Source organism: Pleurodeles waltl, chromosome 5, assembly GCF_031143425.1.
Source record: "Pleurodeles waltl isolate 20211129_DDA chromosome 5, aPleWal1.hap1.20221129, whole genome shotgun sequence".
In the NCBI taxonomy this organism is placed as follows: Eukaryota; Metazoa; Chordata; class Amphibia; order Caudata; family Salamandridae; genus Pleurodeles; species Pleurodeles waltl.
Genome location: NC_090444.1, coordinates 1652625829 through 1652639389, shown reverse-complemented (window position 1 = coordinate 1652639389; position 13561 = coordinate 1652625829). Strand labels below are relative to the sequence as shown.

Here is a 13561-nt window from a genome sequence, read left to right as displayed (position 1 = left end):
GTGTATGCGGACATCTACCTGTGTTCATGTAGCAGTGGTTCACGCAAGAAAAATACGAATAGTTTATAAAAATGTTTGTTAATTTCAAAGTTCATTATTGCAAAATATCCTCCAAAGAACCACTATGGAACATTATTAAAAATAAATCTCAATTCAACATCCGAAGAAAAAAAGTATGTGAAATTCTTCATTTTCACGTGTAACATAGCATCAACTCACGACTCACTTTCAGTCTTTGAAAAAGTCCACAGGCTTTCTTTTACAATTTTTGTCCATGGCAAGTTTCAAATGTTGTGTTTTATCATGAAGGCCAGGTAGGTGAGCGTGGGACCACGTACGGGCTGGAAAGAAAATGTTCTAAAAAATCTAAAAGTGCTCACAGTGCACAATCACACCGGACCTGTAAGCTTGGGACCGCCTAAGGGCTGGAAAGAAAACGTTTTAAAAAATCTAAAATATTTTGCAGAGACACACAGGTGTTGTAAGCGGTGTTACACAGTGAAAGGGGTGAGTGTGAATGGGAGCCTGGAGCTCTACATTCTTCTCAGGGATGCCTAAATAATGGGCACTTTGTGCTCATTGCCTTTGGAAAAATGCTTATCAGAGGTTCATTTTGTGAAACAAACCATACAGCAGTTCAGCTATGCAGCCGCCTAGACCCCTAAACTTGCAAATAGAGCAATTTTCTGGATTGAGATTTTGCTTTCGGAAACTGCTTTTTTTGTCTATCGAAATCGGGCTTCTCCAGCGAGTAGCTGTGAGCTAATGATAGCTCTCCAGCTACCTAGAAGTAAATAATTTAAAAGCTGATATTTGAGCGATAAACCATGCAGCAGAGAGACGTATTACTATTGTCACTATCTGGCAGCCAGGAACAGTGCACCAAGGGCTCTTATGTATTACCCAAGTAGAGCCATGCCAGATTGACAAAGCCTTTTCTACGTGACTGTTGGCCTCATGAACTAAGGTGATCACTGCTCGTAGTCTTGCATATTGTGGCCAATATTAGTAGCTCGGGAAGATTTTCTCTGATTATATAAGTGGCTCCTATTACATAAATGATTGGAGACTCGTGATCTAAACTTATCCTGGTGCTCAAAATGCTTTCTGACTTAGACCTCTAGGCCAGATGTTGTGTTATGTTTGGAGTGAAATTTTACCATTTAATGCTTTAACTACTGTTTTGTGCCGTCAGCATGGAAGTCATGTTTGTTGGTACTATGATGAGTTTACCATAATCGTGTGAAACTAACAGTGTGCCCCGCTTGTGTACAAGCATGTTGGTGCGCTTCTTAATTTCCAAAATTGACATAATACACACCACATTTTATGAAACTACATGGTCTAATGTCCTTCAACTGCTCACAGTCGTATTAATAACAAAATAATCTTTACCAAGGTAAATAAGATCCTGGGAATAAAGCAAAAATAAGTGCAAATTATGTTTGTACTGCTAGTGGCAACAACACAATCCACAGCTGAGGGCATATTGTGCTGATTTGTGCTTTGCCATCAAACAGATCGCCAGCATTTAGTTTGTGGCAAGTGTTATGATATATGTAAAGTACTCAAATAGACCTAACATAACTCCTGTATAGCCTATACTACATATGCGTGACAATCAATAAATTGGGCGCAAAACTTTGAAAAAATGATATTTTTAAGTAGAGCACAGTTTGCACCCAATTATTCCAGCAGACCTAAAATGACCCCTCATTTTCTTCTTACATAGTTAAGCATCCCAAGTGGAAGAAGTGGTGTGGGACTTGTGAAAAACGTTCATACAGCAGTGCAGATATGGGACTCACCTCAAAAAAAGTAGTAGATATGCATCCATAAAGACATTCCTATGAACAGGTGAAGATTTACTCATTTTTTTCTCTACCATTGGCTGTAGTACGCCTGAAAAGTTGTGCCAATCACAGGTTTTTAAGTACACTACTGACAGTGTCATGTGGCCTATTTACAAGTCTTCATTCCCGATTTCCATATTGTACTCACTGTACAATTTTACACTGTGCAATTACGTATTGGGAAAGCAGCCTTGCTGGGCATGGCATATTTTTTCTGATTGATTTTTCCCACAGGGAAAATGATTTTACTCATGAAGGATCATACGTTTAGTGGTCTTCCGTTCTCTCCTTAAACCATGGAAGGGGGTTTAAACCAGTACTTTAGCAAATGTCCGACGATATCCAGAGTGAGAAAGAGTTGAAGACGCATTTGAGAATGTCCCCAAGCTTGCACGTTTCTGAAAGTTCTCAAACTACCAGTGCAAACCAGTGGGCAGCCTTTATCTGCCCACTCGGCACCCCATGCTACTGTGTAATTCTGTGTAGTCGTGGTTTAAAATTACACCGTAGTAAATGCATTTATGCCTGTGCTGTATCCTTTTGTAGATTCTTGACTTGGGTAAACAAGGGTTTACAGTAGAAAACGTGTTTTTTGTCGAAGTGCAAAACCAAGTACTTGTGACCTTGAAGGCTGTATCACACACTTAAACGTCTTTACTTGCAGCTTTATTAAGAAGGAAGTGTTTGACAATGAAGAGTTACATAAGCGAGGGACATATTGTAATAGATTGTTCTGCTCCAGGAAATTAGATGTTATGAATGTGCACAAGTTTGGGTAAAAACACAACAGCTCTCTTGTAATTGTGCGAACTCTCGGTGCAAAGAAGCAACACAAACCAATGGGCTACAGAGGTGCAAATGGAATCCAGCTGAAAGCTGTCCCCAAACAGCTGGCCCAGCATTTTCACAGAAAAGTTTTCGGGAAAGCGCAGGCTGCAGATTATATTTTAGGTACTTGATTACTGACGGGATAAAGTCAAGAGGGTTCATGTCTCGTGCTGTACGTTTCCAGATTTCTCGTTTTGTTTTCTGATGTTACATACCCAAGCTCACATGTACAGGGACAAGGCGAAATACCTTCGCCCTTAGGAAAAAAAAACGTATCTTGTATGAACATGTCCTTTGAGCAACAAGTCAAGGCAAGCACAGTAGCTAGGAGAACCAGAGAAATTAAACAAGTGAAAATGCCTGGCATGCGTGTGGCACAAATTATTTTAGCTGCTGGCAGATTTCCCGCAGAAACCATGGTTACAGTGTCCACCGTCTGTGCCCTCTGCAGAGTCCAGCATGGCTGCCTGTTTATTCACATAGCTTCCTATCTTCTACCTGCAGGCTGTGGAGGAGGTGAACGCCAGACTGCGCGAGCTCTACCCGGACAGCGAAGAGCTCTTTGATATCGTGCTGATGACGAACAATCACGCCCAGGTCGGGGTGAGACTCATAAACTCCATCAATCACTACGGTAAGTAAAATAAATAGCCTTTTGTGGCTACTCTTAGCTGCCATAGTGATGGGATGTATTGCACTTTGCCCCTGTTGGCGCGGCTGTTTCGTTTTTCTTTGGATAAACCTTCCTACAGCGGGAATGTTTATTTGCCTGTGTCAGCGCGAGAGCGACAGCCCACATTTCTTTAGCTTCCAATAAACTTTTGAAGCCGAGTTCACCCCAGAGCGTGTGGGCTTAACTTGTCAGGGGTGAGCCTCACATTCTAATCAAGGCTCCTGGAGGTGTCATTCCCTCCTCCCCCCGGCCTCGCACAGGCCCCATCCAACAGCAGGATTATGAACAGTGTGCCAGGCATGTGAGGAGTGATCAAACACCTCGCTTGCCCCTCTAACATGCGCAGGGTTGCAGGATTGACTGCACAAACATTCACAGTAGGGAGGGAAGCTGTCTGAGGTCATCTGGAGTAGGGCCTCCTGGATTCCAGGTTGAAGTGCAGACCTGGGGGGCGCTCCTGGGTGGTCTTTTATCTGCACACACAAGGCTTCACTCACCCCACGGCCATGTTGAATTCACTCCCTTTACATTGTTTTACTTGCAGCCCAGACAAGTGCCTTGTGAAATACCCCGTGGAAAGACGGCTATTTTTACAATATTTGTAGGAGGTTTCCCATTTTTCACAAATGGATAACTTTCAATCAAACATAAGTTACCATCTGTCTAGTCTGACGATACAGTAACAACACACTGACACCCACCATAGCCAAGTAAAAAAATAATAGTGCCTCTCCTACCCATGAACATTTTTGCACAAGGCCCTTTCTTTGACGACTGTGAGGTCTGAGGGAGAAGCAACGCCCCATGAAAGCCAGCACTTCCACTTGTGTCCCTACCTGCCTCATATGTCAAAGTATACTGGGTGTATACAAGTACTTCACAAGAACTGCCTCTATCCTCCCTGAAGCCCCGCCCTTTGTCAGGAAGGAAAGGTGAAGGTAATGGCCAAAGAATGGTCTTTCCTTTGTGCTGTAGTGTGACCCCACCCCTTTAGTGACTTTAGGCCCCTTGGGTAGTAATTAGTGCATTTTCTTTAATGTGGTTCAGTCCGCAACTGGCTTTCAATGCGTGCGTGCGCGCCGATGCGCGCACACGCTCTCTCTTTCTCTCTCTTTTCCTCTCTCTCTCCACCCCCTTTCGTAGTTAAAATTTTCATTTCACAGCATACAGCCAGAAGCAGTTTGACATTGCCGAAACTCTTGTCACGTGCCCAGTCTAGCTTGCAAAACATGCAACTGATTGCAGCCTCTCTTGACGTAACTAAGGTAACCACACTTCCTGCTACTTTAACATTGGACTTCCTGCATCTGGATCTCATAATAAGAGCAACCCTTTATTCACTTGACCTAGTCTTTACCTAGTAGTCATCATGTATATCATCACTGGGGCTGCAGCTGCTCACATTTCCACACCTCAGTGTAAGTGTAGGTCTCACCTACTTGAAAAGAGCCCTCCTGGTTGGTGCCGTGTGCCGTCAGATTTGAGGTTAGCTCTACCTGTAGTTACACTTTAGGATATTGTCTGCTGTTGCGTCTGTAGTTCGCTCCACAAGGGATTTTCGAGGCCTGTGACTGGGTGGAGTGATTTCCAATCAGTGCTGAAAGCCGGAGACTTGTGCTGTCTTGTGCTTTCAAGTTGGTTAATCCCTTCCCTCTATATCAGATTGGATTGCGAAATTGAAGAGTCACTGTTACATATGAGTCAAGCAATAAAGCACACTTATCTTTAGTGCAGTATCTAAGATACCTTGTTAGCGAGGCAGCGATGAGTGAACGCATTTGCTTAATGTACTTTTCTGCCACTGTGTTTTCTAATTTACATTCTCATCTACCTCTTTTTTTTCTCTTTTTTAAATATACAACCCGTGGTTACCAGTGGTTTACACAGTGTCAGCTGTGGGTGTTTGTGGTCTAAACTTGGTTTTGGCCAGACATTTGATAAGTTTAGATCATCAAATTATGCAGATGTAGACTTCCTGATTTTTTTTTCTTTTTCTTATGGCTGTTTCAGGAGTCAGTTAAAAGATAACGTTACCAGAGTGGTGCTTTACTGACTGTTTTTTTTTTTACACCGTGTCTGTCATACATTGGTCTGATATTACCGTGGCTTAGTACTGTCAAGGGTGTATTCTTGTATCACTCTGCCAGTGACCCTTTCATAATAGGAGAGTAGTGAAGACAGAATGCTGTCTTCCCTTAAAATGTACATTGTTATCCATGGGCAAATGTAGGTTTCGCTGGGTTCTGAATCATGTTAACCTAAATGGGCTTCTCCCCTCATCTCACCCATTACGTTGCCTTGATGGGTAAACACTCAGTTAAGGGGCGATGCTGCGTGGACTTCGATTCACTAAAATGTCAGGGACGTTCGTAGTGACATCATGCACACTTTGGCGGACAGTGACGTCACAGGGTTCTAGTATACGAAGCCCCTCAAAGCATTCTGTTTTGGCTGAGTGACTAAGGGAAACAAAACGAGTGGAAAGCACAGAGAGAAAGCGCCACGTTCACTTTATGTTCCTGCCGGTATCGTCCCCCAGAGACCAGCACTGGCAGCAGCAGAGGCAACAGCTGCTACCCTTGGCTAACTCCATCTGCAGGCCACGAACATCCCACCCCCCAGTGGTCTGAAAGGTCACAATACCGGGTTGCCTGTGCATGCCTCTCTGCTTTGCCTACGGTTGTAACATACAGCCTTGCCCATTTCTAAGTCTCGCGAGTATTCCAGTTTCCATTGTTTTTCCTCTGCAAGGCTTTAGGTTCACATGGGACTTATCTAATGCAGATATATAAGCACTATTTTTTTTTCCAGAGTTAATAACCAAAAAACGAATTGTTTGAAATCAGCTCCGCAGCATTTTACAGAGAAATGTATCCAACCCCTCTAAACCATTCTCGATTTGGGGCAGCAGTTTCCTTTAACCTGGAGGTAATTGAGAGAGGTACCTTCGTGATTTAAATAGGACACACTATGAAGAAAACCACTCAACGTTCAGGTGAACTTTCTCCAGAGTCAAGGTTCTCCCCTTCTCGGAGTCCTTCAGTGAGGAGAAGGTGCCAATAGAAATTGAATTTTCTCAAGGCAGTTTCCAAGGTCTGAAATCGGTTAGGAAATGTGTTGATTTGAATGAGCTGTCGGGTGCCTTCAGCATAGTGCGGTAACAGAAAGCACACATTTCCACTGATATTAAGAAGAGAAGCAGTCACATATAAAATGTTAAATCGGTCCGCTGAGAATAATGTACAATGACCCCATCGGCACTTATGCTAAACAGCTAAGTGGCTGGTCACACGTGGGTAAAAATTTGGACCCTGGGGTTATCTCAGTAGGTGGAATACTTCCAGCACTTGAGGGGAAAGATCAGTGAAGTAGGATGAGGAAACTGTCCACGAAATGGAACGTTTTACTGAAGTCGAGAAGTTTCCACACAGCTGTGTTGCTTGATCGTGAATGAAAGTATGTCATCCTAACTGAAGATTTACATGGCGCAGTGTACCATCTGGGACAAAAACCTGAATTGATAGTGATGCAGTGTAGAATGGGATTTACAAAAGTTTTGTAATTGCTGCCCTACCACATATTAACTTTTTCTGTGCTGAGTAGCACCATAGCTAGAGTGTGTGTAGCAATATGGATCTTCAGAGTAAAATCTTAGCTTTCTTATTCAGTGGGTGGAAGATGGTTGGTCGAGCTGTTCTAAAGTTTAGTGCTTTTTCATAAAATATTTGAGGGCTTAATACAGGAAAATAAGCTTTTTGTCCCGTGTGTGAGGAGAATGAATAATTTGAATGCATGAGTCGCATGTTCTGTATTGAACCATGCATCGTCCTTGAAATGTATCGTAGTGCTTTCATTCAAAATGTGGGTAATGGGGTCAACTCAATTAGCTCTGGAAAGGGAGCAGAGCCAAGTGGTAAAAGTTGCGGTTAGGTATAGCTCAGACAGTGGGACTCAGAGTGTTATAGATTCTAGAAGTGAAATCAGAGATAGATCTGCAACCTGCCTGATTTGTTGGACAGGTGAAATTTTCAGAACTTAACGTTGGAGAAAGGGCACACTCGCCATTACTGGGCTGCTAGGAATTCTAAGCCCACCTTGCCCTACACTAAGGAGCAGACGGGGCGCAGAACACCAAGGCTACAAAGTGCGCTTACTTTTTCCACTGCATGGGACACTCTTGCTGTCCCTGAGATGCCTTCCAAGCCCACATTGCCCCACAGTAAGGAGGAGATGGGCACAGAACAATTGTGTTACAAAGTGCACATGCTTCCTTTCCCTGCTTCACAGGCCTCTCTTGGCATCATTGGGCTACCTTGACTTCAAAGTTCCTATTTCCCTGCAGCAAGGGGAAGGCAGGCCACTGAGCAACAATGCTACAAAGCACACTTCCTTTTCCCGCTGCTCTAGACACTCTCACCGTCACTGGGCTGCTTAGACTTCTAACCCACATTGCCCCTCAGTAAGGACGAGGCAGGGCACAGAACAGCGCTACAATGCATGCTTCCCTTTTCCCACTGCATGGGATACACGCCGTCATTGGACTGCCGAAACTTCTAAGCCCACATTGCCCCGCTGTAAGGAGGAGACCACACAGAACAACAGCACTACAAAGTGCGCTTCCTATTCCCACTATGCAGGACACTCTCTCTCACCCCACTTGGCTTCCTTGACTTTTAAGCCCACAATGTTCTGCAGTAGGGAGGAGGCAGAGCTCAGAACAACAGTGCTACAAAGTGCTCTTCCTTTTCCTGCTGCATGCGCCATGCACGGGCCAGGTCCGGGCCAAGAGCGGGCATGTCTGCACCCATCAGATCTTGGAAGAGGCTCGGCCACCTCTCCTGGCCCTCCATCTCAGTGAGAAGACTACAATCATTTGGGAGGGTAGGGTTGGTAACCCTGCCAATACTAAAGCGAATTCCTGGTGAACTCTATGGGAGCTATTAACAAATAGATCACGTATTGTGAGGCGAGGTTAGAGGTTACACAGCGAACTGTTGATGAACTCACTGGGACTGCCACGTTGAATAAAATGTGTGGGCTAGCTATAAGCCATAATTGAGATGTGGGGAATTTGTGTGGGGAATCCGTGTGTTACTGGGGACGCAGTAATAATTCTCACAGCTTCTCATTCATCTACGGATGTCCACCCTATATCCAATTGCTATGAAAGAGTTCAAGAGATCAAAAGCGCAAACTGTCAATTGGGCTCCAAAATAGATTGTTTGATTCCAAGGGACTTAGCATGTTCAAATGGGCCGAACATCAGGTTAGCTATTCTGGAGAGGGGCCAATTATGCATTTAACCTGCATAAGCCTGCATCGAGGCATGTATAAGAATTAGTGAGGTGCATTTGCCCAGAAACAGAGCTGCAGTACAGCAGTCATGAGGCTGTGTCACACTGACCACATAAACTCCCTGGATTTACTGTCTGATGCCACTCCCTACATATAAGTAATATTGAAAATGCCCTCACTTAAAATTAACCACAGAGAGTACTGGAAAGACTTGAAAAAAAGGTGGAGCATTGGGTGGGTAATAGGGTAGGACACAACACTGACCTATTTGAGGACAATAACATTGTATGTAGGGTTCCCTAGATGGAGAGGGGGTCTAAAGCATGCAGGATTGTGTTATGTTGAATTTTTGGTTCTCCATGTTAGTGGAAGCAATTTTGTTTAAATTAAGCCAAGTTATTACCTTGATGTCTCAGACTAAAGTGGCTCGTTTTGGATTTTTTTTAAACCACAGGGTTGCCTTTTTGGAGCCAATGCATGGTTGATTAATACTGCACATGATTCTACAACTGTCGTGTTTAATGTTGAAACTACGAACCACCCCTAAGTGCAAGTGATGATGTTTAATGTCTTGATGTCATTCATTTGACACGTCCTTCTATATTTGATGGGTTCTACTATTTGTCTTGTCTCCTAAAACAACGACTGGTTCGGTCTCCACAAATAACCTACCATTACCTTTGGGGGTGAGGGGTCTCCATGTTTAGTTCTTCAAGGTGTATGATCTCTGGGGGTTTAATAGAGGGAATAGACCCCATAATAATAATCATGCAGTGCTACTCTTTTAGTTGTCCAATCAGGGTCAAAGATAAAATGAATCTCTTGGATCCTTGCTGGACCTAAGGGCAAACTGAATAACCAGGTATGGTTAAGCTTTATAACGGGGTTCTCTGTTTTTAAGAGATCAGTGCTATAAATAGCACTGATATAAATGGATACACGACTTAGCACACCCCAGGTCTTCCATGTAATTCAGATAGAGCTAAAGTTGGTCTTTGCAGTTTTATTTTATCTCAAAATTCTGGCACAGTGAAAACAAAAATCTTACTTCTCCCTGTTAACAAATAATAGCAGTTTTGCTGTCAAAGTTTTGTTGTTGTTATTATTGGATAATTTCATAATAATCTTTTTACCCGGGATAAAAGTTGTGCAATAGATGGTCTCGACAAGGAGCTGAAAGCCATATGCATCAAAAGAGATGTAGAGACATATTCTGTGGGGATGAACGGAGGATGAGGGGTTAATCCCCATCGAAGGATGTTTGTGCGTATTTTGATTCAGCAGATGCCGGTCAGCATCATTTTGGTCACAATAGCTATGGGGAAGCTTTAAATGATCTATTCATTAAGACATTTTGTTTTTGCAAATGAGATTTGGGAACCGCCTGCCACTTTTAGGCACACATTGGTAGGGGAGGGGAAGCAGGTACAATTGATTTTATTCTGCTTACCGATAATTTGAGCCCTTCTGTATGTAATTTTAGAATTTACACAAAATGTATGAGTGCTCATAACTCTTTAAGTGTTGGCATGCTAATTTGAAAGAATGGGAAGACTACGGGTCTGATTTAGATTTGGCGGAAGGGTTACTTCCTCACAAAAGTGACGGATATCCTGTTCGCCGAAATATAAATCCCATGGGATATAATGAGATTATCGAGCAGGATATTCCTCACCCCTCTGCCAAACTCTAAACCAGGCCCTATAATAAGACTGAAACTTGTGAAAAACATAAAAGTGGCTAGGATCAAAGGCCTTACTACAAGAAGGGATAGGATGAGTCTCAAGGGGTTTGCATTAAATCTAATAATTGCCAACAAAAAGCACCTTGTGATTTGTCTGGATGAGTCTTCTGGGGATATAGAAATTAAGAGGGCTTTACCCCATCGTTTCAAATTAAATCAAAAACATCCCTTCGCAGGCAGACCAAACAGAGAGGATGGTTTGATAAGAGCTCTACCAAAGCACATAAAGAATTAAATACGGCACTTAGCACAGATAGTAGAAATGCTTTAACAGTGTCTTCCTGTACGCGAAAAAATAAGCAAGTGCTGGATGCGAGGAACTAAACCCTAAAGGAAGAGGCATAGCAGCACTTTAAGAGGCAGGTGAGACAAAACATCATGTTGCATTTTGGCAGGTGATCGATCAGCCTTGTTTTAGGGATGTGGGTACTCTACTATAGAGGTTGCTATCCCCACACAGAGGTGAATTGATCATTTTAGCAATGTCTATGTGATTTTTGGTAGGGGAGGGCAGGTTAAGGAAAAAGAAGACCTATATAATGACGATTTTTGAGTTTATACAAATAAGGTCAGTCCAGGGGTTTTTACGTTTCTCTGCTATTTCCGGGAGCCGGAGCAAGAAAGTTCTGGACCCTGATGGAGTATGTATTGGCCTCTTCAAGGAGAATATTGATTTATATGGCTTCTTCCAACCAATGTAATGCATTCAGTATGTTAAGTCTGGAAAATTGGACACCTGTTCATTTTCACACATTGTTTCGAATTTCAAAAAGGGAAATCATGAGGTCTCAAAATGTTACCACCCAATTATATTACTATACTCCCTGGTCAGTGTGGCAGGGAGGATATTAATATCTAGCATGGAAGTGCGAGCAGAGTAACATGCTATATTATCAGCCATACATTATGGTTTCTCAGGGGAATAGGCATGGTTGATCAATGTGTAAATCATAGCCTTTTGATTAATTAATATACTGCGACCAAAAAGGGGGCTGTTTATATGGCTTTCATGGACTAGACAAGAACTTTCAACTGTATAAATCATGCAAAACCTTGGTGCCTGACGAAGGAGATGGGGTAGAACTACCAATTGTTAACTCCTCACAGATATCTACACAGGTTTCACAATGAAGGTCAGATATGGGATTAATGGGTAATGTTCTGAGGCCTGTGGTATTGCTAAGAAGGGGGGGAATCAGGCAAGACTGTGTGCTCGTACCTTTGCTCTTTACATTCCATATTCGCAATTTAGAAAGGGTCCTGATGGAGAGTGTAGGAAGCTGGCCCGGTGTGTGGTGGTTACCTAAGGTACTTACACCTTACACCAGGTCCAGGTATCCCCTATTACTGTAGTGTAGGCAGTGTCTAGAAGCCAGGCTCTCTAGAGTTAGCTGTTAATGAGCAGCCAAGTCTTATCTACGAGACATGCAAAGCTCATGCAATACCACTGTAGTCACACAGCACTCACACAGCACTCACACACATGAGAGAAAACACTAAGTGTTACAAAAATAAAGGTACTTTATTTTAGTGATACAATACAAAAAAGTTCTAGAGAGGCAACCCTCCAATAGGAGGTAACACACCAAATATATACACTAGTTATCAGCAATAGGCATAGAAAGTGATAGAAAACAGTGCAAATACAGTTAGACAATAGTGACCGTATGGGGAGCCCAAACCATATACTAAAAAAATGGAACAAGAGCACAGGACCCCCACCCAGGTAAGTAGAATGTGTAGAGGGAAGCTGGGGGTACTAGGAAGCCCCAAAGGTAAGTACCACAGTGCCCCATAGTGACCAGTGGGAAAGGAGTAAATTACTAGATTGTCCCCAAACCACCCAAAAGGAAGGAAAAGAAGAAAAGGCAACACCCAGAAGAGAGCGCAAGAAACCCATGGTGAATTCCTGAAGAGTAAGACCTGTGGAAGAAGGGGACCAAGTCCAGAAGTCACAGAAGAGTCCAGGAGGAGTAGGGGCTACTACCCACCCAGCTGTGGATGCAGGAATTGGTCGATGGTGATGTGAAGAAGGGCCGCACTGCAGCCCTGGAGTCGGTGAAGAGATCCTGAAGGATGCAGATGACATCCCACGCTGGAAGAAGAATTACAGTCAGTTGTTGGTGCAGCAATTCCACCAACAAGCCTCTGCAAAGACAAATGTCGCAGTTGGTGGAAAGTGCAGCTCCTGAGGGCCAGCAAGGCCTAGGAGGACTCTACACAGGAGGGGGGGGGGGCTGAGGGGGCTGAGGGGACCCCAGAGAGCAAAGGCAGCACCCACAGGACGGGGACACAGGGATCGCAGAAGAGCCCACACAGCACAACTGGAGAAGGGTCCCACTCCACAGGAGACCCACGCAGAGGGCTGTGCATCCCAGGAAGGAGTGCTGGGGGCTGGAGCTACACGTAGCCTAAAGATCCCTTAGAGGAGATGCAAACAAGCCTTGGCAACTCCAAGAGACGCAGTGCACGGGGGTACTGACCTGCATGGGAAGGCAAAGGCTTACCTCCACCAAGGTTGGACAGCTGCTAGAGAGGACCAAGAGGAATACTCCAGACCACCAACCATGATGCAGGATCCACGCAGCTCAGGATGAGAGGTGATCCACGCAGCCAGTCGTCTTTGCAGTAGGTGCCTGCGGATGCAGGGGAGTGACTCCTTCAATCCAAGGGAGATTCCTTCTTCGTTTTCATGCAGACTGAAGACTTGCCACCCTCAGAGGATGCACAGCCAGGGAATTATTGCAGAAGGTGGAAGGAGCCGTGGAAACAATGTTGCAAGAAGAGTCTCCTTCGTGGACGCAGATTGTTGGTTCCTGGAGGGTCCAGTCACAGTTCCAGTGGCTAGAAGTCAAAGTAAGGTTGCAGAGGAGTCCTGCTGGAATCTTGTAAGCCAAATCTGAGGACCCACCCAAGAGAGAGACCCTAAATAGCCCTGAATGGAGGATTGGTCACTTAGCCAGATAACCACCTATCAGGGCTCTAACATCACCTGCCTGGTCACCCAGATGCTCCCAGAGGCCCCTGCCAACCTTGAATGCAAGATGTCAGAACCCAGGGACCCTCTCTCTGGAGGAGCTCTGGGCACCACCCCTGAGATGGTGATAAACATGGGTGTGGTCACTCCGTCTCCATTGTTGGGCCAGAGCACGGACTGGAGGTTCCTGA

The 13561-nt window shown here is 44.2% G+C and overlaps 1 protein-coding gene across 1 annotated transcript in view; it reads left to right on the top strand.

The window, feature by feature from the left end:
- The window catches only part of NT5C1B (5'-nucleotidase, cytosolic IB), a 95093-nt gene that overhangs the window by 60706 nt on the left and 20826 nt on the right, over positions 1-13561 (top strand). Inside the window, exon 3 of the mRNA XM_069235980.1 lies at positions 3186-3315. Within this exon, the coding sequence (XP_069092081.1) occupies positions 3186-3315 (130 nt within the window). The remainder of the gene's footprint in view (positions 1-3185; positions 3316-13561) is intronic.